We start from the raw sequence: 25,025 nt of genomic DNA on the forward strand, positions 1-25,025 counted from the left end.
AAGATTTAATTGTTTTGTTTTTCAAATAAACTTGTGGATGGTATTGTTTCTTAGGGCTCAATAGATAACTGAAATCAATCTTAAACACATGTGATAATTAGTTTATCGGTCGTCCATGACAGCACTACGGAGAGAGGGGATCCGCCCTTCAGGAACAGGAAAACCTACAGATACATAAGGGCGGCACCTCTCCCACGCATCAGTTGGTTTCCTATTCCTGGAGGACAGGATTCCTTTCAGATACGACGACTTCGTTCACCTATCAACACCCAGGCTGGCTGTCCGACCCAGGTAGCGAGGGGGTCTCCTACCTCGGGCAGTGCGGGTCCCTGGAAGCGCCACGGTGGGTCCGGGTAGGACTCCACGACAGTGAGCGGTGCAGGCTGGAGCGACGTCCGGTGGAGGTCCATTCCCAGTGGCAGCGAGGTGAGTATGTCCCCCCCAGAGTCGGTTCCCCCTCCTGGGCCTCGGTCTTCCCCACCTCTGGTCCCCCGTCGGTGCAGTGTGGTGCAGGCTTTCAGGGAGCGCCCTGTGCGCTCCTTTCGGTTCGGGGGGGCGGGACCGGAGCCGGGGGCGGGCGCTGGCTTCTGCCGCAATCGCCGCTGTGCTGCAGCCGTGGGCGGCGGTAGTGTAGCGGGGGCGGCTGGGGGGTCCGGCGGAGCCGGCTTCCGGGAGCGTCCCTGAGTGCACTGCCCGAAACCGGAAGTGACGCACAGGGGGCGGGGCCTAAACCGGAAGTCAAACGCCGGCCGGTTTTTTGCTCACAGCGCCGCTGTCCTGCATGCGGCGGGGGGGGGGGGGGGGGATGGGGGGATTGGGGGTGGAGGAGTGTCCTGCACGTGGGAGGGTTGATTCGGCCACACAGCTGCACATGTTCCGGATCCGGGGGAAGGGCTATTTATAGCCGAACAAAACGTTGCAGGGCTGCTTGTGTGCCCATCTGCAGCTATGGATGTGCCGGAAGCTGCCGTCGGTCTGCTGGAGCAGGAGCAGGACAGATCCTCGGAGAGGTCCCATGCGAACCCCCAGCCGAAGACCCGCGGACGCAGTAATCAGCCCAGTCGCAGATCTAAACAAAAGGATCTGGACCGACCCCCCAGTGATCCGGTACCTACCGCTACTGCCTGGGTAAGAGATCTTCGTGAACGTACCCTGATGCAGTTTTTTCCTATGTTTATTTCCGTAGGGGAAAAAATGCGCTGGTAAAGTTAAAAACAAGGAGTGCGTGCTATGCGCTTGCCCTTTGCCAGATGCCTACCCTAAGAGACTTTGTCAGTCGTGTGTGCGGCAGACGGTAGGAAATAAATTGATGGGAACACGGTATAGCGGTAGCACCGGGGTAAAATTACATAGCCTTTTCTCCGCTCCCATAGGTGGCGGAGGAGTCTCCCGATTTCACTTCAAATCTTAGGGAGATTATCAGAAAGGAGGTGAAGGATTCCCTGAAATCCCTATCCCGAGGAGAGCCTTCCAAGAGAAGAAGGGAGCCTAGCGCCTCAAATTCGGATTCGTCCGCTGGCCCAAGTAGGGAGATTCAGACGCCTCTGTCTCCTCAGCGTCCTCTTCGGAAGAAGAGTCTAACCGTTTCTGTTTCCCGTTGGACCAAATGGACAAACTAATTAAATCAGTTAGATCCACCATGGGGGTGGCGGACGAAAGGCCAGAACGTTCAGGCCAGGACCTAATGTTTGGCGGTCTAGACCCTAAAAAACGTAGGTCTTTTCCGCTCAATGACAAGGTGCAGAGCCTCATCAAAAGAGAATGGAAGAAGCCGGAGAAAAAAGGCTCTTTTCCGCCGGCCTTTAAACGAAGATACCCCTTTGAGGACCCCATGGTGAACACATGGGATAAGGCGCCAAAATTAGACGCGGCGGTGTCTAAGGCATCTAAGAAATCATCTATCCCCTTTGATGACATGGCTTCCCTAAAGGATCCTCTAGATAAAAAAACGCTGACTCGTTCCTTAAAGGGACATGGGAGATGTCGGCGGGTGTCTTGAGACCTGCTGTAGCTGCGACATGCGCAGCTAGATCGATGATGGTCTGGCTGGATCAGATAGGGTCTAAATTGGAAGAAGGTGTTTCCAGAGATTCCATGTTGAAATTCCTGCCAACAATCCAAAATGCTGCTGCCTTTCTCGCAGACGCTTCTGCGGATTCGGCAAGAATGGCGGCTAGAGCGGCAGGATTATCGAACGCAGCACGCAGGGCCCTATGGCTGAAATGTTGGCCGGGTGACCTTCAATCCAGATCCCGTCTGTGCTCTATCCCATGCGAAGGGGAATACCTATTTGGGCCAGTCCTAGATGAACTGCTAGAGAAAGCCGCAGATGAGAAGAAGTTTCCTAATCTACCAACTACTTCTTACAGGCGCCCCTTCGCAGGGAAAAGATTCTTTCGGAGGAGACCAGCCTGAGATCAGAGCAGATGGGACGATAAAAAGAAGAGAGGTACTGGGTTCATGTTTGGTGGAGGACGTCAGGAGCCATCCCGTGAAATCAAAAAACCACCCCAATGACTAGTCGCCCCGGTGGGAGGTAGACTATCTGCCTTCTACCCGGCCTGGTCCAAGATCTCCAGTAGTGATTGGATTTTGGGGTTGATAGCTACGGGTCTGCGGCTAGAATTCTCCTCTATCCCTCAGAACTTCTTCAGAATCACCCCTCTCAGATCCTCTCCAGCGGAACAGGCGGCCCTGGAAGCGGAAGTTCACGATTTGCTCAATAAAAATGTCCTATCAGAGGTTTCGGAAGGAGAACAGGGTAGTGGATTCTACTCTCCTCTATTCCTAATAAGTAAACCAGACGGCTCCTTCAGAACAATTATTAACCTTAGAGCGCTGAATAATTTTCTGACCGTTCAACCATTTAAAATGGAAACTATTAAAACCGCAATAAAGCTGCTGTTTAAAAACTGCTTTATGGTAGTATTGGATTTGAAGGACGCCTATTACCATATCCCTATTTGTGCAGGTCACCAACGGTTGGATGGGGTAGTAAAACACTTCCAGTATAGGGCCCTTCCCTTTGGTATTTCGGTCGCCCCTCGGGTATTTACCAAAGTAATGGCGGAAGTTATGGCACACCTGCATGAGTCCAACATTCTAATAATCCCCTACCTGGACGATCTCCTTATCGTAGGTAAAACGGCGGATCACTGTCTGGAGCAGTTACATAAAGTGATGTCGGCTCTAGAGCGTCTGGGATGGATGCTAAACGTTAAAAAATCACGGTTACAGCCCATGACGGTGCAGCGATTTTTAGGCCTGACCCTGGATTCCCAGGTTCAGGAATGCCGTTTGCCTCAAGAAAAAATTAATCGCCTGCACCTTCAAGTGCTGAATGCCTCAAAAAACCCCACCATGTCCCTACGAAGAGCCATGTCTCTGTTAGGCTCTCTCTCGTCCTGTATTCCAGCGGTCCGATGGGCTCAGTATCATACGTGGATACTTCAGGGCGAGGTGCTGTTACATCAAAAAAGGTTGGGGGGATGTCTAGAAAGTCTGCTGACCCTATCCCAAGACACTATTGTATCCCTCGGTTGGTGGTTAGACCAAGAGAATCTGTCCACAGTTGTCCCCTGGGAATATGATATAACTCGTATTATCACCTCGGACGCTAGCCCTTCTGGGTGGGGGGCTCACATGGGGGATACATTGATCCAGGGGCTTTGGGATCGTGATCAGATGAAGATGTCTTCCAATCTAAAGGAGTTAACGGCTGTGGAGCAGGCGGTTAAAACACTCCTTGTCTATCTACAGGGCCACCACGTGCGGGTATTCTCGGACAATCGGGTCACCGTGGCATACATAAATCACCAAGTCGGGACTCGTTCCAGATCCCTGATGTGTGTAGCAGATCGTCTGTTTCATCTAGCAGAGCAACATCTTCTCTCGTTGACGGCTCTACACATAAAAGGGGCAGAAAACACTACGGCGGATTTCTTAAGCCGCAACACATTGAGGCAGGGAGAGTGGTCCCTGAACGGCACCATCTTCAACCTTATCGTGGAAAGGTGGGGACAACCAGAGGTAGACCTGTTTGCCACAAAAGAAAACAGGAAAGTGGCACAATTCTGCTCTCTGAACCCCAGAGAAAATCCCCTGTCAGTAGACGCCCTCCTCATAAACTGGGACTTCAGGCTAGCCTACGCCTTTCCTCCCCTGTCTCTACTTCCTCTGGTGGTGAGGAAAATCAGGAAGGACAAAGCCACAGTAATATTAATCGCCCCCTTCTGGCCCAGAAGGACGTGGTTTCCATGCCTGAGGGCTATGTCGATATCCGATCCATGGGTCTTGCCAGACATTCCGGATCTCCTATCCCAGGGCCCAGTCTACCATCCTCGGGCGGTTGGCCTTCATCTTACGGCGTGGATTTTGAGCGGGCGCTGCTAAAAGATAGGGGGTTCTCGCCGGCCCTCATTAACACGCTGCTGAAAAGCAGGAAAATGATAACCACAAAAATCTGTCAGAATCTGGAAGAGATTTCTTCAGACCTCGGGGGCAACAGCTGGACAGTCAATACCGATTGTCCAGATCTTGGAATTCGTACAGAAGGGATTAGATATGGGGTTATCCCCAAATACTCTTAAAGTGCAGGTATCAGCCTTAGGGGCCCTCTTTGGCTGTAATATTGCTGAGAATCACTGGGTCAGCAGATTCATCAGGGCGTCAAAACGGTCTAGGCCAATGGTAAAGAATAGGGTCATGCCATGGGACCTGAACCTAGTCCTCTCAGCCATGACAGAGGCCCCATTTGAGCCAATTACTTCAGCCTCTATTAGAAATCTATCCCTTAAAGTAGCCTTCCTGGTGGCCCTAACATCGGCACGTAGGATAGGCGACATCCAAGCATTATCCAGGGTTCCCCCTTACATGCAGCTTAGGGATGATAGAGTGATGCTGTCCCCTGATCCAGCATATCTTCCTAAGGTAGTGTCCAGATTCCACAGAACACAGGAAATAGTTCTTCCATCTTTCCTCCCCAATCCTACTAACGATAAGGAAAGGAAGCTACACACTTTAGATGTAAAAAGATGTATCCTGGATTATCTAGCAGTAACCGATCCCTGGAAGATAGATGACGCCCTATTCGTGTCCTATCAGGGTAGTAGGAAAGGGCATAGAGCATCGAAATCTACTTTAGCTAGATGGATCAGGGAGGCTATCTCGCTGGCATACGTCTCAAAGGGCAAGCCGCCGCCTGAAGGTCTAAAAGCGTATTCCACTAGAGCTATGGCGGCTTCGTGGGCAGAAAGATTGGAGGTGTCGATCGACCAAATTTGTAAGGCTGCTACTTGGTCTTCTCCAAACACATTCTATAACCACTATAGATTGAACCTGGGTGCCTCTTCTGACCTCTCTTTTGGTGTAAGGGTGCTGCAAGCTGTAGTCCCTCTCTAGTTAGTTACTCTCTGTAATTCTCTCCGTAGTGCTGTCATGGACGACCGATAAAGTCTTAGTTACTCACCGGTTAACGGTGTTTCTCGGAGTCCATGACAGCACCTGTACATACCCTCCCGTCTTCTTAAGTTCTGGGTGTACACCTCTTCCTTTGCTTATATAATTCACGGGTAGTGAATAGTTAATATTGTATTATTGTTTATTATGTATGCTATTAACCTTGGTGGTCCTCTTGTGCTCTGTAAACCAACTGATGCGTGGGAGAGGTGCCGCCCTTATGTATCTGTAGGTTTTCCTGTTCCTGAAGGGCGGATCCCCTCTCTCCATAGTGCTGTCATGGACTCCGAGAAACACCGTTAACCGGTGAGTAACTAAGACTTTTCCAGGTGATTCTAATTAAAGGAAAACTATTTAAAAATGATGTTCCACATTATTAAGCAGGCCAAAGGTTTCAAGCAATATGAGAAATAAAAAAGGAGCTCTCTGCTGCTGAAAAGCGTTAAATAGTGCAGTGCCTTGGACAAGGTATGAATAAATTAGATACTTCACAAAAACTTTGTGATCATCATATTGTGAAGAGATTTGTGACTGAAACAGAGCACAGACAGAGTTCATGCAGATAAAGGCATAATGAGGAAGGTTTCTGCCAGACAAATTCATTGGATTAAGAGAGCAGCTGCCAAAATGCCATTACAAAGCAGCAAACAGTTATTTGAAGCTGCTGGTGCCTCAGGAGTCCCTCGAACCTCATGGTGTATGATCCTTCAAAGGCTTGCTGTGGTGCATAAACCTACTATTCGGCCACCCCTAAACAGTGTTCATGAGCAGAAATGGTTGCAGTGGGCCCAGACATACATGAGGACTAATTTTCAAACAGTCTTGTTTACTGATGAGTGTCGAGTACTCCTGAATGGTCCAGATGGATGGAGTAGTGGATGGTTAGTGAATGGCCACCATGTCGCAACAAGGCTGCGACGTCAGCAAGGAGGTGGAGAAATCATGTTTTGGGCCGGAATCATGGGGAAACAGCTGGTGGGGCCCTTTAAGGTTCCTGAAGATGTGAAAATGACCTCTGTAAAGTAAATAGCGTTTCTGACTGACAACTTTCTTCCATGGTCTACAGCAGAAACGTGCCTTCAGGAGCAAAATCATCTTCATGCATGACAATGCCCCATCTCATGCTGCAAAGAATACCTCTGTGTCATTGGCTGCTATGGGCATAAAAGGAGATAAACTCATGGTGTGGCCACCATCTTCCCCTGACCTCAACCGTACAGAGAACCTTTGGAGTATCATCAAGCAAAAGATCTATGAGGGTGGGAGGCCGTTCACATCAAAACAGCGGCTCTGGGAGGCTATTCTGACTTCATGCAAAGAAATACAAGCAGAAACACTCCAAAAACTCAAGAATGCAAGAATTGTGAAGGTGATATCAAAGGGTTCCTATGTTAACATGTAACTTGGCCTGTTAGGAGGTTTTGGAGTTAAATAGTTTTTTTGTTCAGTGAATGTGACCTCATAATGCTGCAAATTCCACAAATGAGCATTTTCAGTTCTTTACAACATATCAAATGTATAGAAATTCTACTGTACCTAATAATTTGGAACAGTGCATTTTGAGTTTTTATTCATTTTGGAGATTATACTGTTATCATTGGGAGGTTTCTTCAATAAAATTCGATGTATACTCTAACGGGTGATGACTTTTATTAGACTGTCATTTGCACCAACCATTTAGGAAAATCCGAGAAAAAGGTCATCTGCATAATAATTTGGAACATGGTGTAGTGTACAGCCGACAACTGCAGGATTGTCACCCATCGGAGGACACTAGTCTCTTATATTGCAGCTCAGTTTAAAGTCATATTGGTGGTCACTAAGGTTTTCAATTGCAAAATTGCTTTTATTTACAAGTACTGTATGTTAATTTATAATAATGTAAATAACCCTGTAATAGGGAGTGGTCTCGGCTCCGGCTTATCTGGCAAAGAAGTGTGGCTTGGCCTCATCTGGTTAGGGGGCGTGGTTCAGGGGCTCATCAGGCACAATATGGGGGCTCGTCTGGCACAGTGGCACGACTCAACGCCTCATCTGGCACAGTGACATGACTATGGCTCATCTGGCATGGTGGCACAACTCTGCTCCTCATCTGGCACAGTAGCACGGGTCGGGGACTCATCTAGCACAATTGCACGACTCGGGGGGCTCATGTGCCACAATTGCAAGACTCTAGGGCACATCTGGCTTGGTGGCACAACTCAGCGCCTCATCTGGCACGTGGCACGACCCGGGGGACTCATCTGGCATGGTGGAACGACTCGGGGGCTCATGTGGCACGATTCGGGGGCATCTTTCAGGGGCTCACCTGGCTATTTGTAGGTTGCTCTGCATTCTTGATAAAGTCATTAAAAATCGGCACTAAATAAAACTACACCTCTCTGGAACTGTATGGCAGATTAAAAAACAAAGACGCAAAATAACAAAATACTCAGGAGTGTCAGGAATAAAATATAAGCAAAAACTGATCACTTTTGACCTGTAGACCGATCCTCTTGATAATGGTGCTTTTTAATCTTTATTTTCAGTTTTGAGCTAATGTTATGCCCGCATAATATATAGATAGATAGATAGATAGATAGATAGATAGATAGATAGATAGATAGATAGATAGATAGATAGATTCAAGATTCAAAGAAGCTTTATTGGCAGGACCAAATACACATCAGTTTTGCCAAAGCAAGTGTATAAAGGCAATAGGGATAGGGACTGTGGGGATGTTGGGTAGGAGGGAAGGTGGATGGGGGCAGATCCATTGTGGGGGCTATAGTCCATGGCATAGGGGAGGTGGATGGGGGCAGATCCATTGTGGGGGCTATAGTCCATGGCATAGGGGAGGTGGATGGGGGCAGATCCATTGTGGGGGCTATAGTCCATGGCATAGGGGAGGTGGATGGGGGCAGATCCATTGTGGGGGCTATAGTCCATGGCATAGGGGAGGTGGATGGGGCAGATCCATTGTGGGGGCTATAGTCCATGGCATCATAGTTCTTTCTCGCAGTCTGACATTCGCTCACGTACCGCGCTGCTATCTCCACTGCTCTCTCTTCTTCTCCCAGCAGGATATATGTTTTCTCTTCCTCCTTCATGGTGATGAAGTCTGGGAAGAGATGTGAGAGTCTCCTGAAGTGAGTGTCCCTCACTGCTGAGTATTTGGAGCAGTGTAGCAGGAAGTGGGTTTCGTCCTCTATGGCCTCCTGGTCACAGTGTTGGCACAGTCTTTCCTCCCTGGGCTTGTAGGTCTGCCTGTGTCGGCCACATTCGATGGCCAGACTGTTGGCACTGAGTCTATATCGGCTCAGGATCTGGCGGTTTCTGGGGTCCGGTAGTTTCTCCAGATATGGGGCCAGTCTGTAGTCTCTCTGTAGGCTCCGGTACATGGTCAGTTTCTGTGAGCTGATGATATCATTCTTCCAGTCACTGACATCTCTCCTGGCCTTCGTCTGCCATCTTCCTAATTCCGGCTTTTGTCAGGTTGTTGTGATTGGTGTTCTGGTCCGGTTGGGTTCGGCTGGGCTGTTCCGAGGGTTCTGGTTTTTCTGTTTCACCTACATGTATCAGGGCTTTATGGTGATGGGAGCTTGGATTGCTCCTATGCAGGTGAGCCCGGAATGACAGCGCCCTCTTTAGAACTGTTAGGTGTAGAGGGAATCTGCCCAGCTCGGCCCGACAGGCACTGTTGGAGGTGCTCCGATGGACCTGGAGATATATATATAGATATATATATATGTATGCGCTGCAGCACGATCGCATGTGTAATGTGCAGTTCATTCTGTTATATCATGCTATAAATACGGTAAATTAATCAGAAAAAAGTGTCTGAAAATGGCTCTGGACGCGCCTGCTCAGTAGCTAGAGGGAAAAAAAATCTCCTCTTCCAAGATGGCACAGCCTTCGGATTGTCAATAGCTGCTATTGTACAGGGGTGGCTGGCACCATTTTTTTTTTTTTTTCTTGATGAATTTATTTAAAGCATTTATAGGTGATTTTTTTCAGTACATATAATTTTATTCATCATGTAAAATAGCAGGCAAGTCACTGAGAACTGTCAGAAGCCATACTGGTGGATAGCTAAGCAGAGCACCACAGGCCGCTGCGGAGCACTAGCATATCATTAACTCAAAACTGAAACTGAAGATTTAACAACAACCACAAGACGGATTTCATCATCCAAGGTATCATTGTAATCAGTACAATGGCGCCGACCTGACCTGTGTGTAGGTTACAGTGTACAATCCTGCTGACAGGTTCCCTTTAAGCCTTATTCCTTTTCAGACAAAGCGCAAAAAGTGTCTGAAATACATTGATAATAACGGTGTGCATCACAAAAGACTGTTTTTGATGCAAATTGAGCCACAATTCTTGGGCATTTAGCCTAGTAAATCCTCCCCCAATGTATTTATCTCCCAAAATTTAAACTGCCTCAGTGGCTTGTTAATTTATCAAATTTAATTTGTTCTTTGCTATTGTAACTTCTGTCCATCTCATATTGATTATGAAATATTAACACTTTTTTTTTCATGTATCAGTGGAGGGAGCAGTTATCTTGGGAGAACTATTATCAGCCGTGAAGAGATCTTTGGCACGGATACTTGTTATTATAGTCAGCCTGGGCTACGGCATTGTCAAGTGAGTGCGTATACTTGGGGCATGTTCATATTTGTCATTCAGATATATACTGGACATTTGGTGTCTTCTTCATTTGCAAAAGTCTAGAGGTGTATTTTTTTTCTATGTTGACAAACCATAATCAAGAGGCATCATGTAGAGGTAAAAAAGAACAACCCACGCCCCCACAGACTTTCTCTTGAGACATGTAATAATACACATCCTTGCTCTCCTCACTGTTCTAACTGTCGGTATCTACTTGGCTTGCAAACAGGGTGAGGAGCGTGGAGTAGAGCTATAGGTCATTACAAACACATCAGCTTCTGAAGCTCTCATTCAACGGCGCTGTTAGAGTGGGGGGGAAGGTGAGTGGAGCAGAGCTGACAGCGCCGCTGGATGAGCGCTGCAGTAGCAGATGTCTTTGTAATGACATACAGATCTGCTCTGTTCTTCTACCCCTCTGGTAAGCACAGTAGATCCTGACACTGAGACCAGTGAGGAAAGAGAGGCCATGTGTCATGAAATGTCTTGCACAGAAAAATCTGGGTCTGGGGGATGCATTCTTTTTTTTTTTTTCTTTGTATGATGTCTCCTGCCTATTGTTGGTCAACGTCATGAAGCAGAAAAAGTCAACTTTCTTAGAGGTGAATCTTTGTCAACGCCCCATTGGTCATAGCAAAAATTAGAATCTAATATATCTGCAACGGAGATGAGGAGAAATTAAAAAAATATTGATATGATGATGTTGCCAGTGGTTGAAGTCCCCTTTAAGTATTCTTTGAATTGTTTACAATGTCATGGGGCATAGTCCATTGGCTATTTAGCAAAGTTCTGTTTACCCCACAATCTACATCACAGGCACTGTTATATGATGAGCCCAAAATATCACATTGTTTAAAAAAAAAAAAAAAAAAAAAAGCACAATAACACTCAGCAGGTACTTTCCCATCCTGATTCCAGCGCTGACTCCCTGCCATTGCTCCTTTTCCAGTCTATTGGCTGCAGTTTTTTGCACGAGCTGTGATCTCCATGACTGGCTAAAGCTCAGTACACTTGTATGCATCGAGTAATTTGTCACGTACCCGCTTCTCAGCACGTGACTTGGGGGTTGCGCCTGCAAGGGTTAATCTGTCTCCTCTCACTTAGTCTAGCATTCAACCTCTGTCCTATGCTGTAATGGGAACATAAATCACACCCTGACACAGGCCACACACCCCGCTCATACACGCTGCCACCACTCACCGAACACATGGGCGATGAGTCCTGGAAATACTATGACTACTGTCTGCTAATCATAAGGATCACACACTTTAAGGCTATGGATTCTTTTAGAGCAGACAAGGTTCAGAAGTTTTAAAGAGAATCTGTCACCCCAAAAATCGTATATGAGCTAAGGCCACCAGCATCAGGGGCTTATCTACAGCATTCTGTAATGCTGTAGATAAGCCCCCGATGTAACCTGAAAGGTAAGAAAAACAGGTTATATTATACTCACCCAGGGGCGGTCCCGCTGCGGTTCGGTCCTATTGGCATCGTGGTTTGGGTCCGTCGCCTCCTATCTTCATGCGATGATTTCCTTTTCTTGTCTTCCTGCCGCGGCTCCGGCGCAGGCGTACTTTGTCTACCCTGTTGAGGGCAGAGCAAAGTACTGCAGTGCGCAGGCGCCGGGAAAGGTCAGAGAGGCCTGCCGCCTGTGCACTGCAGTACTTTACTCTGCCCTCAACAGGGCAGATAAAGTACGCCTGCGCTGGAGCCGCGGGAGGAAGACAAAAAGAGGACGTCATCGCATGAAGATGGGAGGCATCGGACCTTTAATAGAAAAGGTACAGTGCTTACAATAAAAAAGTATAAAAATATGGGAATAAAAGGTGACATACAAATATGCAACAGCAGTGATAAAATAAAGAGATAAAACTTACAGAAATATCGAACTTTGCATTCTAGTACTCTGTCCCTGAGGGAGGGAGAAATATGTAATGGCTCACATCAGCTTTCCAGGCTGCCCCCACATGTGAACATCTTTTTTTGTGTGTAGGCCTAATTTATAGAGTCAACCTGGAGGCCAAATTTCTAGACCAGCCTCTCATGTTAATATTATAATTGCTGGTTTGTGACTGGACCATGGCCACTCCACCAATGAATATATTATTTTCTTTGAAACTCTGTGTAATGTTTCTCATTATTATTTTTTATTATTATACATTTTTATAGCGCCATTTATTCCATGGCGCTTTACATGTGAATACTGGCAAATATAGACAAATACATTAAACATGAGCAGATAACAAGGCACACAAGTACATAAGGAGGGAGGACCCTGCCCGCGAGGGCTCACAGTCTGCAGGGGGTGGGTGAGGATACACTAGGAGAGGGAAGAGCTGGCTGTGCGGCTGTTCAGTAGGTTGAGGATCACTGCAGGCTGTAGGCTTGTCGGAAGAGATAAGTCTTCAGGTTCTTTTTGAAGGTTTCTATGGTAGGCGCGAGTCTGATGTGTTGGGGTAGAGAGGTCCAGAGTATGGGGGAAGCACGGGAGAAGTCTTGGATGCGGTTATGGGAAGAAGAGATGAGAGGGGAGTAGAGAAGGAGGTCTTGGGAGGATCGGAGGTTGCGTGTAGGTAGGTACCGGGAGACCATGTCACAGATGTATGGAGGAGACAGGTTGTGGATGGCTTTGTATGTCAGTGTGAGGGTTTTGAACTGTAGTCTCTGGGCGATAGGAAGCCAGTGAAGGGCTTGACACAGGGGAGAGGTTGGGGAATAGCGGGGGGACAGGTGGATTAGTCGGGCAGCAGAGTGTAGGATGGATTGGAGTGGTGCTAGAGGGGAGTCCAGAGAGTAGGAGGTTGCAGTAGGCGAGGCGGGAGATAAGGGCATGCACTAGCGTTTTTGCAGTGTTGCGGTCAAGGAAAGCACGGATCCGGGAAATATTTTTGCGTTTGAGACGACAGGAGGAGGCAAGGGCTTGGATATGTGGCTTGAAAGAGAGGGCAGAGTCGAGGATCCCCCCGAGGCACCGGGCGTGTGGGACTGGGGAAAGTGAGCAGCCATTGACATTGATGGATAGGTCTGGTGGAGGGGTAGAGTGAGATGGGGGAAAGATGATGAATTCTGTTTTGTCCATGTTCAGTTGTAGAAAGCGAGCAGAAAAGAAGGCTGAAATGGCAGACAGACAGTGCGGGATTTTGGTAAGCAAGGAGGAGAGGTCAGGTCCGGAGAGGTAGATCTGCGTGTCATCAGCGTAGAGATGGTACTGCAAACCGTGGGATTCTATGAGCTGTCCCAGGCCGAAAGTGTAGATGTAGAAGAGTAGGGGTCCTAGAACAGAGCCTTGAGGAACACCGACTGACAAGGGGCGAAGTGAGGAGGTGGTGTGGGGGAGGGAGACACTGAATGTTCGGTCTGTCAGATGGATAGTGTCAGGCTGTAGTTGGGATCTCTCTTCAAAAGAGTGAGAAGGTGTGAAATGTTTCCACTTTGTGGTTCTTAGCAAGGCCCACTGGCGAGATTGAAGACAGGAGACTGCCTTCTGAGGTTAACATATGCTGTGACCTCTGTGAGACCTGCAGTCTCGGGACAGATGTTAAATTACTGCTAGTCATACATCCATACCTATACATATTTCACTACAGCGTGGCCTTGCTCAGTACTCTTGTGTGCAGCGTGTGCTCAGCCGTCTAGTGGGCGTGGCCTTGCTCAGTACACTTGAATGCAGCAGGTGCTCAGCTGTCTAGTGGGCGTGGCCTTGCTCAGTACACTTGTATGCAGCAGGTGCTCAGCCTCTAGTGGGCATGGCCTTGCTCAGTACACTTGTATGCAGCAGATGCTCAGCCTCTAGTGGGAGTGGCCTTGGTTAGTACACTTATATGCAGTGGGTGCTCAGCCGTCTAGTGGGCGTGGCCTTGCTCAGTACACTTGAATGCAGCAGGTGCTCAGCGGTCTAGTGGGCATGGCCTTGCTCAGTACACTTGTATGCAGCAGGTGCTCAGCCTCTAGTGGGCATGGCCTTGCTCAGTACACTTGTATGCAGCAGATGCTCAGCCTCTAGTGGGAGTGGCCTTGGTTAGTACACTTATATGCAGTGGGTGCTCAGCTGTCTAGTGGGTGTGGCCTTGCTCAGTACTCTTGTATACAGTGGGTGCTCAGCTGTCTAGTGGGTGTGGCCTTGCTCAGTACACTTGTATGCAGTGGGTGCTCAGCTGTCTAGTGGGTGTGGCCTTGCTCAGTACACTTGTATGCAGCAGGTGCTCAGCCTCTAGTGGGCATGGCCTTGCTCAGTACACTTGTATGCAGCAGGTGCTCAGCCTCTAGTGGGAGTGGCCTTGTTTAGTACACTTATATGCAGTGGGTGCTCAGCTGTCTAGTGGGTGTGGCCTTGCTCAGTACTCTTGTATACAGTGGGTGCTCAGCTGTCTAGTGGGTGTGGCCTTGCTCAGTACACTTGTATGCAGTGGGTGCTCAGCTGTCTAGTGGGCGTGGCCTTGCTCAGTACTCTTGTATGCAGGGGGTGCTCTTCCTCTAGTGGGAGTGGCCTTGGTCAGTACTCTTGTATGCAGCGGGTGCTCAGCCTCTAGTGGGAGTGGCCTTGGTCAGTACTCTTGCATGCAGCGGGTGCTCAGCCTCTAGTGGGAGTGGCCTTGGTCAGTACACTTGTATGCAGCGAGGCAGTGCCCACTAGTCTGGTTCTGTCCAGGTGTTTGCATTTCACATACAGTGTTCCTGGCTCAGAAATTGGGGAATCCTCGCAGTGCACAATGTCTGCATTGGGAGGAATCAAAAGTCTGGAGTCAGTTATTTTTACTTTTAGACCAAACAACTCATTTAAGAGGCCTATTTTCTCTTTACCAACTTACATAGATCATGTATTTTTTAGTGAAGTTTTCAGCTAAATGAGAACAGGGATGGTGTGATCTAACACATAATTCAGTTATCCTAAAGTTGTGTGGTTTTTTTTTTTTTTTGCTTCTTGTTCTATTAGACCCCGACTTGGCGCTACATTGCACAAGGTTGTCATGGCCGGAGCACTCTATCTCCTTTTTTCCGGAATGGAAGGTGTCCTGCGTGTTACAGGAGTAAGTAGTTGCTGAATACAGTGATAAGGTTTTAGAAATGGGTGCGCTGTGCATTTGCCCATCTGGGTGTGATCACCTTGTATTTGGTCTTTCCATGTGTTCTTTGTTTTCAAATAGAAAAATAAAGATTGGTTTATACCCAATCTCAGCAGTTTTGTGAACACTCCAAGTTTTTATTGTAGGATACACAACTGTATGTCCAAAGAAGTTACTGTGTGTCAATACCAAACTGCATCAAATGGCAGCGTCAATGTGCCCCATATGTTAAAAAGAAGTCCATCTTTGATTTGACGTTTTGGTAATAGAACTATTGTTACAAATGGTGAACACAGGCTCCCTTAAAGAGGACCTGTCAAAAAGGCCCGTCTTTTTGCTCTTATTTTACTCCCGCTGCTTCCTTGAGTCTAGCTGTTTGTTTTTTTAATAACTTCTCATGGGCCTTTTTATTCAGTGCATTATGGTCTCTGGAGAGAAACAGGGTTAGTGGGTGCTCTCAACCACTGGCCTGGCTGTCTTTAGAAAGACTGTTTTGACCATGGCTCATACCACTGAATGTCCGCCTTCTCTCGTGGGCAGAACACTACTCAGACAACACAGGGTGAGGGTAAAACAGTGTGGCAATAATTTATTGAACACAATAGCATATAGAACAGTCCCAGCAAATACCCAAGATGGTGCAAATCACAGTCTCGCCCTTCTGCTGACTCACTGGGATTAGAGCTGCTTCCAGTGCCGAATACCCCCACCAGTGGTTTCCCTCGTTTGGCGGGCCCCCATAGTGAGGAGGTAACAACAAGCTTAGGAAGCGGACAGTCCATTGATGTACAGTCATGGCCAAAAGTATTGACACCCCTGCAATTCTGTCAGATAATACTCATTTTCTTCCTGAAAATGATTGCAAACACAAATTATTTGGTATTATTATCTTCATTTAATTTGTCTTAAATGAAAAAACACAAATTTTAGACCATTCTTCTTTGGCAAACTGCTCCAGGTCCCTGATATTTGAAGGGTGCCTTCTCCAAACTGCCATTTTTAGATCTCTCCACAGGTGTTCTATGGGATTCAGGTCTGGACTCATTGCTGGCCACCTTAGAAGTCTCCAGTGCTTTCTCTCAAACCATTTTCTAGTGCTTTTTGAAGTGTGTTTTGGGTCATTGTCCTGCTGGAAGACCCATGACCTCTGAGGGAGACCCAGCTTTCTCACACTGGGCTCTACATTATGCTGCAAAATTTGTTGGTAGTCTTCAGACTTCATAATGCCATGCACACGGTCAAGCAGTCCAGCGCCAGAGGCAGCAAAGCAACCCCAAAACATCAGGGAACCTCCACCATGTTTGACTGTAGGGACCATGTTCTTTTCTTTGAATGCCTCTTTTTTTCTCCTGTAAACTCTATGTTGATGCCTTTGCCCAAAAAGCTCTACTTTTGTCTCATCTGACCAGAGAACAATCTTCCAAAACATTTTAGGCTTTTTCAGGTAAGTTTGGGCAAACTCCAGCCTGGATTTTTATATCTCGGGGTAAGAAGTGGGGTCTTCCTGGGTCTCCTACCATACAGTCCCTTTTCATTCAGACGCCGACGGATAGTACGGGTTGACACTGTTGTACCCTCGGACTGCAGGGCAGCTTGAACTTGTTTGGATATTAGTCGAGGTTCTTGATCCAACATCCGCACAATCTTGCGTTGAAATCTCTTGTCAATTTTTCTTTTCCGTCCACATCTAGGGAGGTTAGCCACAGTGCCATGGGCTTTAAACTTCTTGATGACACTGCGCACGGTAGACACAGGAACATTCAGATGTTTGGAGATGGACTTGTAGCCTTGAGATTGCTCATGCTTCCTCACAATTTGGTTTCTCAAGTCCTCAGACAGTTCTTTGGTCTTCTTTCTTTTCTCCATGCTCAATGTGGTACACACAAGGACACAGGACAGAGGTTGAGTCAACTTTAATCATGTCAATTGGCTGCAAGCGTGATTGTTATTGCCAACACCTGTTAGGTGCCACAGGTAAGTTACAGGTGCTGTTAATTACACAAATTAGAGAAGCATCACATGATTTTTCGAACAGTGCCAATACTTTTGTCCACCCCCTTTTTTATGTTTGGTTTGGAATTGTATCCAATTTGGCTTTAGGACAATGCTTTTTGTGTTTTTTTCATTTAAGACAAATTAAATGAAGATAATACCAAATAATTTGTGTTTGCAATCATTTTCAGGAAGAAAATGAGTATTATCTGACAGAATTGCAGGGGTGTCAATACTTTTGGCCATGACTGTACGAGGTCAGGTGACTTGATTTCCCAACCTGGATTCTCTAAATGTCTTTGAGGGTTCAGTGATGGTCAGTGAAGCAGCTCTGTAGTTCTTCGGTTGGAACCATGATGCCATGACTTCTGTAATGTAGAGTCTCTCTAAACATAGGCAGATCCTCCTTTTTATAAGTCACAACTTCTCATTAAGGCATTCCACCACATGCTTGGGGGAAGTTGGAAGGAGGCCATCCCTCACTGCTGGAGTGTTCAAACCACATGCAAAGATCGTCCTTCATATTACAGAGCACCAATGGGTCATCACCATATTAACAAAAATCAAACATTGTGTCTTTGTTTCCCACAGAAAGTAGAACAATACTGGGACTGCAATACTGGGACAGATACAAAAGCTAATCAGCAGCCAGTCAACAAATGGCAGCCACTGAACATTAATTAAATGGCAATAAGAGTCAACAGTCATTCTCACATCAACTCTAGCTCATGTCTCTGGGCTTGCTGAATAATGCGTCTGGATAATTCAGATTAAATGCGATGTCACAGTATCGCAGTGGAATCCCATGGGCAACACTCCCTTGTAAAGATCATAACAATTAATCTAAATACAAAGGCCCATATCTCTGAACCCTTATGGTGGATTTCAAAAATAAAATAAAATAAAAAAGCATACCCGGGGGAGCAATGGGAATAAAATAAGAGCAAGAAGTCACCACTTATGGCCTGGTGGCAACTTCTCTGTAATGAGACCTTTACTACTTCACTGTAGACACTTCTTTGATGGCAGCAATTACTGAGTAAAGCTACAAATGTAAACCGTTTTTTTTATTCTCTTAACATTAAATCTCTTGAGTAACCGTTTGGCAATCTCTATATAACCATACGTATATTTTTGTGGCTCTATTCCTGTATATACAGTTTTCAACAACCCGCATTATATATACTATTGGAAGATGACAACCCTGAATCTAGGAAACATTTATCCTGAGATAAATGAATTTAAAGGGTTTAATCCATTTATGACATTGCCATAGTATATGTAATACATGTCTGATAGGTGCATGTCTCATATCAACTTGTATCTCAAAAATGTGGGTCTTCCAACACTAGAGGCTCCAAAACTAGTCATGTAAGCTTATGTGCCCAGAACGGAGAGAAGTCAGTAGTAGGGTTGAGCGAAACGGGTCGAGATTTTTCAAAAGTCGCCGACTTTTGGCAAGGTCGGGTTTCATGAAACCCGACCCGACCCCAGTGGGGGGTCGGCCATGAAGTCGGCGATCTTTTGAATCTGGAATCGGAATTCCGATACCGATTCCCGATATGTTTAAGATATCGGGAATTGGTATCGGAATTCAGATTAAAGTGTAAAATAAAGAATTAAAATAAAAAATATTGCAATACTTACCCTCTGACGCGCCCTGGTACTAACCGGCAGCCTTCCTCCTTCGAATCGTCGCGGTGACGTCGCGGTTTGTGATTGGTCGCGCGGCCGCCCATGTGACCGCTCGTGCGACCAATCAGAAGCCGTGACGTCACCGAAGGTCCTTCAAGCGCTGATTCTTAGGAAGGAAGGCTGTCGGAAGGAAGCAGGGCGCTTCCGAGGGTGAGTATATTCCTATTAGGTCACATGGGCGGCCGCGCGACCAATCACAAGCCGCGACGTCACCGCGACGTCACGGCAAGGTCCTAGAAGCGCGGATTCGAAGGAGGAAGGCTGCCGGTTAGTACCAGGGCGCGTCAGAGGGTAAGTATTGCGATATTTTTTATTTTAATTCTTTATTTTACACTTTAATATGGATCGCAGGGCCTGAAGGAGAGTTTCCTCTCCTTCAGACCCTGGGAACCATGGAAACCCAATGCACTGCATTGGGTTTCGAGTTTCGTCCGACCCCGACTTTTTTATAGGATCGGCCGATTTCACTCGACCCGACTTTTGAAAAAGTCGGGTTTCGTGAAACCCGACCCTATAAAAGTAAAGGTCGCTCATCCCTAGTCAGTAGAGCAAATCGCCATGACAGCCACCACTACATTGACAGTAGCCTTGAAAGGGAGGAGGGGGACCACTGTCTTGAGAAAATGCGGGTCCAAGATTGTGACAAACATCTGTCAGATATTTGACTTATCCTGAGTTTATGAATGTTCTAATCCTTAAAGATCGCAGTTATGTCATTGTCAGAGAATTGTAAAATACAAAGTTATGTTTTGCATTAAAAAAATCAGATTTTTATTCTACTTTGCTACTAATATACAGTATAGTGTGTGTACTATGTGACGTGCTTTATCACTACCATCTGCATGTAGCCTAGCCCATGCCATTAACGCAATGTGATCTGCCTCTCTCTGCTCCAGCATTACAGCTATACCATGGCACTCATTGTAAACCTGAGCCTGTCATTTGTTGATTCCTGTGTTATTTTTTGGATATCCTTTTAGATGTAGTGTACTGGGATTGTAGCTGCTCCAATTTATTAACTTGCATATCTGCTGTTGAATTTTCAATTCGGTCTAGTCGTGATCCGTCAGACAAAGGTCTTTGATGGATTTTTACTGTGAATGGAGTTCTGCAGCTTGCTATATAGTGAGATACCTGAAAGCTGCAGAAGCAGAACAAATCAGCGCTTTTAGAAAAATAAAAATTAATGCATTTATGTAAAAAAGAGACCCCAAAAGGTGTCCTTATGCTTCAAGCTCTGGAAGCTATGAAGTGGAGCCTTCATGGATCAGACTTTTTCAGAATTACCAGATGCTGAATCCGAATAAGATTTATGGAATTTGGAGGCCAATCCAAAGCTTTGATCTATTTGACATATTCCTGACCACTTTTTGCAATATGTCAGGATGCATTCTTGCTGAGAGGCCATTACTTTTAAGGGTTACTGTTTTTGTGTTTGACAAATCTTATCCAAAATGGGGCTTTCCTTGAAGAGACATTGACTCATCTTATATTTCTAAGGCCAGTCTAAGAAAGTTGGAGTGATTTGTCGGGTTTATCAAAGGAAAGAAAATGTCTCTTTTGGAAATAAGTGAAGGTCAGAAAATTAAACCCTGCTGCTATGAGTAGTCTGATTTTTCACCATTTTCTGACTTTTTGCTTTATAAACATGAAGAACTCATGCACTCCTTATAGACTTTTACTACTGTTCATTTCCTTCTACGATTTTGGCTTGTGAAATGAATGAACCTAAATTAATGTGCCATTGTCAAACACAGGACCTTGTCATCAGGTAGTTGTTTGCTCATTCCCCTTGCTACCACTGAGATGATCCTTTTTTTTTTTCTTTTTTTTTTTTTTTTTTTTTAGTGGCCATAGGTCACAGACATTCCTGCTTCGCAGATGCATCTTTTTATTTTACCTTCCCCTTTATAATAGGAATACAGGGATGAATATTCACACTGTTAACCTACTTGAGGAGGAAGAATAGTGTGGCCTAACATTGGAAAAGGTTGCACAGGTCAGCCTAAAGTGGTTGTCCAGGCTTTTCACAAGCGTGCAGTCATGCTCCGACTGCAGACTTGTTAATCCTGACAGCATGCGCTGTGAGGATTCTCTGGTGTCGGGAGCAGGCAGCCATTTGACTAAATATTGATTATTTAGAATTTTCTTTTGTTTGTTCACTTTGCATTTTGTTGATAAGAATAAACTACAGTACTTCTGTTTTATTAATCATTCTTGCTTCACAGTATTTTTTCTACCCCTGCCTAAAACTTTTGCACTGTACTGTACCCTAGGATAGACTAAGTATATCCTGAGATGCAAAAATATAGGCCGCTTAGGTTGCCTCTGCTGAATGTCTCTCATCTGTCTTCTTTTGTGTTTGTGTGGCCATACAGTATATTTGTATGTATACAAGTTTCATTTTATCAACGACACTTTGTTCCCTTGCTGGTTTTTCGTGCATTTGCTGTTTTTCACATGATCTTACGCAAAGCTTCTGCTCATTTTGTAATTTGCACTGTTAAACTGCTTCTTTACTGCGGATCAGTCACCTTTTCCATCAATAGAGCAGTGTAGTGTCCACATGTTTTTCTTTTTCTTACTGTTTTGCTCCGCTCCCCGTTTAGGCGCAGTCTGATCTTTCCTCCCTGGCTTTCATTCCTCTGGCTTTTCTTGATACTGCCTTGTGCTGGTGGATATCCTTCCCTTGAAGGTGTTTATGTATCCCTAGGTTGTTTTCTTTTTTATGTATTCTTTTGCAGTTTGAGGTTAGTTTTATAAAGGGCGGTAGGCAAGCCTGGATGAAAAGATGGTCTCTCAAACTGCTAGGACATTATTCCAATTTTTTTTTTTTAAGTTATAATTAATTTTCATTTCATTAAAGTTTTTTTTTTCATATATGTATTTTGGATTAAAATCCTTTTGTAATAGTTTAATTAAAAAAATTGCACTGTTTGCCTTTTCTAGCATTTTTGTTGCACAGTCTAGGCTGCAGAATGGGTTAACAGAAAATCCTTCAGTGAGCTCAGACTGACAGTAATTCTTAACGGTCTTCTTAATTTTTATTTCTTTATTATTTATTTCTTATTTATTTTCTTTTCTCAGTTGATTTATGATCACTGATCTCTTTAAGGCTGTGTGCACACGTTCAGGATTTTTCATGTTTTTTTTTGCTATAAAAATGCGATAAAAACCACGAAAAAAAACTGCATACATTAAGCAGCCTATTATTAGAATGCAATCCGCAATTTTTGTGCCCATGTTGGGTTTTTCTCCGCGGCGGAATCGCATTCCGGAAAAAACGCAGCATGTTCATTCTTTGTGCCGAATCGCGGGGATTCCGCACACATAGGAATGCATTGATCCGCTTACTTTCCTCATGGGGCTATGCCCACCATGCGGGAAGTAAGCAGATCATGTGCGGCTGGTACCCAGGGTGGAGGAGAGGATACTCTCCTCCAGGCCCTGGGAACTATATACCTGTGAAAAAAAAAGAAATCATGATATTCTCACCTTCTGGTGTCCCCTGCAGCCTTCCCGCTCCTCGCGATGCTTCTGTTCCCAGTGATGCTTTGTGGCAATGACCTGTGATCATGTAGCGGTCTCTCGAGACCGCTACGTCATCACAGGTCATTGCCGCAAAGCATCCCTGGGAACAGAGGCATCGCGAGGAGCGGGAAGGCTGCAGGGGACGCTGGAAGGTGAGAATATCACGATTTATTTTTTTTATTTTTAATATCCTATCTTTTTACCATTGATGCTGCATACCAGCAGGCTCCTGGTATTTTGTTTTACATGGGAGATATCGACCTTCATTTGGGTTCTAAACATTTATACAAAGAAAGCCGTATTGCCTACTAATGTCCAAAGTCTGAATCTGTAGAATAGTTTTTTACTAGCTTGAATGTTCCTGCCTTTCCTTAACTTATTGCCACATCTTCATAAGCCTAACTCAGACAATGAAGCTGCTGACGCTGCGGAGAAACGTGGTCAAGCTCTCTCTGTACAGACACTTTACAAACACCCTTATCCTGGCCGTAGTAGGTATGTGTAAACGATGTACGGTATATTGCTCCAGATTGTTCAATAACCTTGGTAAAACCAAGCATTCCATCATAGTGCAGAAGTGGGAATTATCCAGAGTTTATTATATATTGTGTACTTGTTATTTTGTGAAGTCTCAAAGTTCTATAAACATTTAGTTTTCTCATTTCTTAGGGTATGTGTCCATGGTCCATAATCACTGCGCTTTGGACGGAGCAGAAAACTCGCTCCGTCCAAAGCGCCGCCCCCTTCTGTACGCGCGGTGATTCCGGATGTGTTCATTGCACACATCCGGAATCACCGCACCCCATACATAGGGCCCTGTGATTTACCTTGCGGCAACGGAGCATCGCTGCAAGGTAAAGACATGCTGCAGTCTAAAAAGACACGCTGCATGTCCGTTAACGCAGGGCCACCTGCGCATGCATAGTGGAGACGGGATTTCATAAAATCCCCTCCACTATGCGGTAACATCTGGACACTGCGGGTGTACGCAGCGTTCAATCCGCAGCTAATCCGGATGTAATACTGAACGTGGATACATACCCTTATGTTCTTACTTTTTTGTTGCTCTCTGATGGTAATTAATAGTGTATCAAGCTTGGCTGCTGTTTCCATTCTAAAAAATAGAAAAAAAAAGCACAACGTGGCTTCTAAAAGTGTAAGTTGTGACACCAATATATTATTTTTTAGTTTAAAGGGAACCTGTCACCCCCCTGGTGTTTTTAACTAAACGAGCCATCTTGTGCAGCACTAATGCTGCATTCTGTCAAGGTGGCTCTTTAATTTGAGGTCCCTTCCAACGCTGCAATATTCTTTTTTTTTTTTTTTTTTTTTTTTAATTTGCCCGCCATGCCTGTAGTCTGTCCTGGGGGCATGTCTTTCCCTCCCCCACCCCCCCAGACACAAACGCCTCCCAGCCATCCCTCAGCCCCTCCGTGCGCTGGGCGCTGCCTCCTGTGCCTTCATTAACGTCCCCGGCGCCTGCGCTTTAAGTTCCTTTTTCAGGCATGTGCAGTTAGCGCAGCCTTCAACTCCCATCCCATGATGGGAACTTACAGCGTAGGCGTCGGGGACGTTAATGAAGGCACAGAAAATGGCGCACGGAGGGGCTGAAGGATGGCTGGGAGGCGTTTGTGTCCGGGGGGGAAAAGATATGCCCCCCGGACAGACTACAGGTATGGAGGGCAAATTAAAAAAATAAATATTGCAGCATTGGAAGGGACCCCAAATTATTGCAGCATTGGAAGGGACCCCAAATTAAAGGGCCACATTGACAGAATGCAGCATTAGTGCTGCACAAGGTGACTCTTTTAGTTAAAAACGCCAGGGGGGTGACAGGTTCCCTTTAAGGGGTTGTCTTGTCTTGGGTTACAAGTGTGCAAATTTGTGAGGATTTTCTGTTGCTGGGAGCTGGCTCATTAACGCAAGTATGCAATTTGCATACATGCGGTCACATGCCGACTAGACGTGTGCAACCTCACGTAATACAAGTGAATTGAGTGAGGCCGGACACGTCTAGTCAGAATGTGGCCTGAAGTATGCAAATTGCACACTTGCAGTCACATTTCGGCCTCTTCCAGCACTGGAGAATAGTGACAGACATCTTTTAATGAGGTCATCCTTCAGAATGGTCATCATTATCAGATCTGTAGGAAGCCAATACCCGGCACCCCTCACAAACTGTTCTAATCTCCAGCGGTGGACGGATGTTTCCATTTAAGCTGAGCAGCATAGTTCTGTTCAGTGTGTAGTAGTCGCTACCGAGTACGGCAGATCAGCTGCTAATAGTGTGAATAGGAGCTGATGTGCAGCACACGTCAGTGGGCATTAAAGAGTGTGACTGAACTTTGGTGGTCTTCTCTGTACACTGTTTACAGTGACGGCTCAGCAAGCAACTGATCACTGAGACTGTCGGGTTTCGGGCCACCAATGAGCTATGATGGATCATCAAAGTTGTAGAAAACCTCAATAACTGTAGCTGTGCCAGCTCCATCGAGAGTTTAGTCTGCCAGGCCAACCCTTTAATTTGAATTAAAGGGATTTTTCAGGACTTCCAAAATTTGAAAGAGTATGCGTTATTAAAGAAACAAGTGTTACTTACCACAAAAATAATTTTCTGTTTGGGTCAGGAATTGATAA

General features: G+C 45.9%; 1 protein-coding gene across 2 annotated transcripts in view; it reads left to right on the forward strand.

The window, feature by feature from the left end:
* TMEM87A (transmembrane protein 87A) overlaps positions 1 to 25,025 on the forward strand; it is a 142,286-nt gene that overhangs the window by 92,532 nt on the left and 24,729 nt on the right. Inside the window, exons 10-13 of one of the 2 annotated variants that reach the window (XM_069730597.1) lie at positions 9,987 to 10,086; positions 15,041 to 15,134; positions 19,754 to 19,825; positions 22,775 to 22,883. In XM_069730597.1, the coding sequence (XP_069586698.1) occupies positions 9,987 to 10,086; positions 15,041 to 15,134; positions 19,754 to 19,825; positions 22,775 to 22,883 (375 nt within the window). Of the gene's footprint in view, positions 1 to 9,986; positions 10,087 to 15,040; positions 15,135 to 19,753; positions 19,826 to 21,466; positions 21,536 to 22,774; positions 22,884 to 25,025 lie in introns of both variants that reach the window. The other variant, XM_069730605.1, reaches the window with a different exon arrangement.

Source organism: Ranitomeya imitator, chromosome 1 (assembly GCF_032444005.1).
Source record: "Ranitomeya imitator isolate aRanImi1 chromosome 1, aRanImi1.pri, whole genome shotgun sequence".
NCBI classification, from domain to species: domain Eukaryota; kingdom Metazoa; phylum Chordata; class Amphibia; order Anura; family Dendrobatidae; genus Ranitomeya; species Ranitomeya imitator.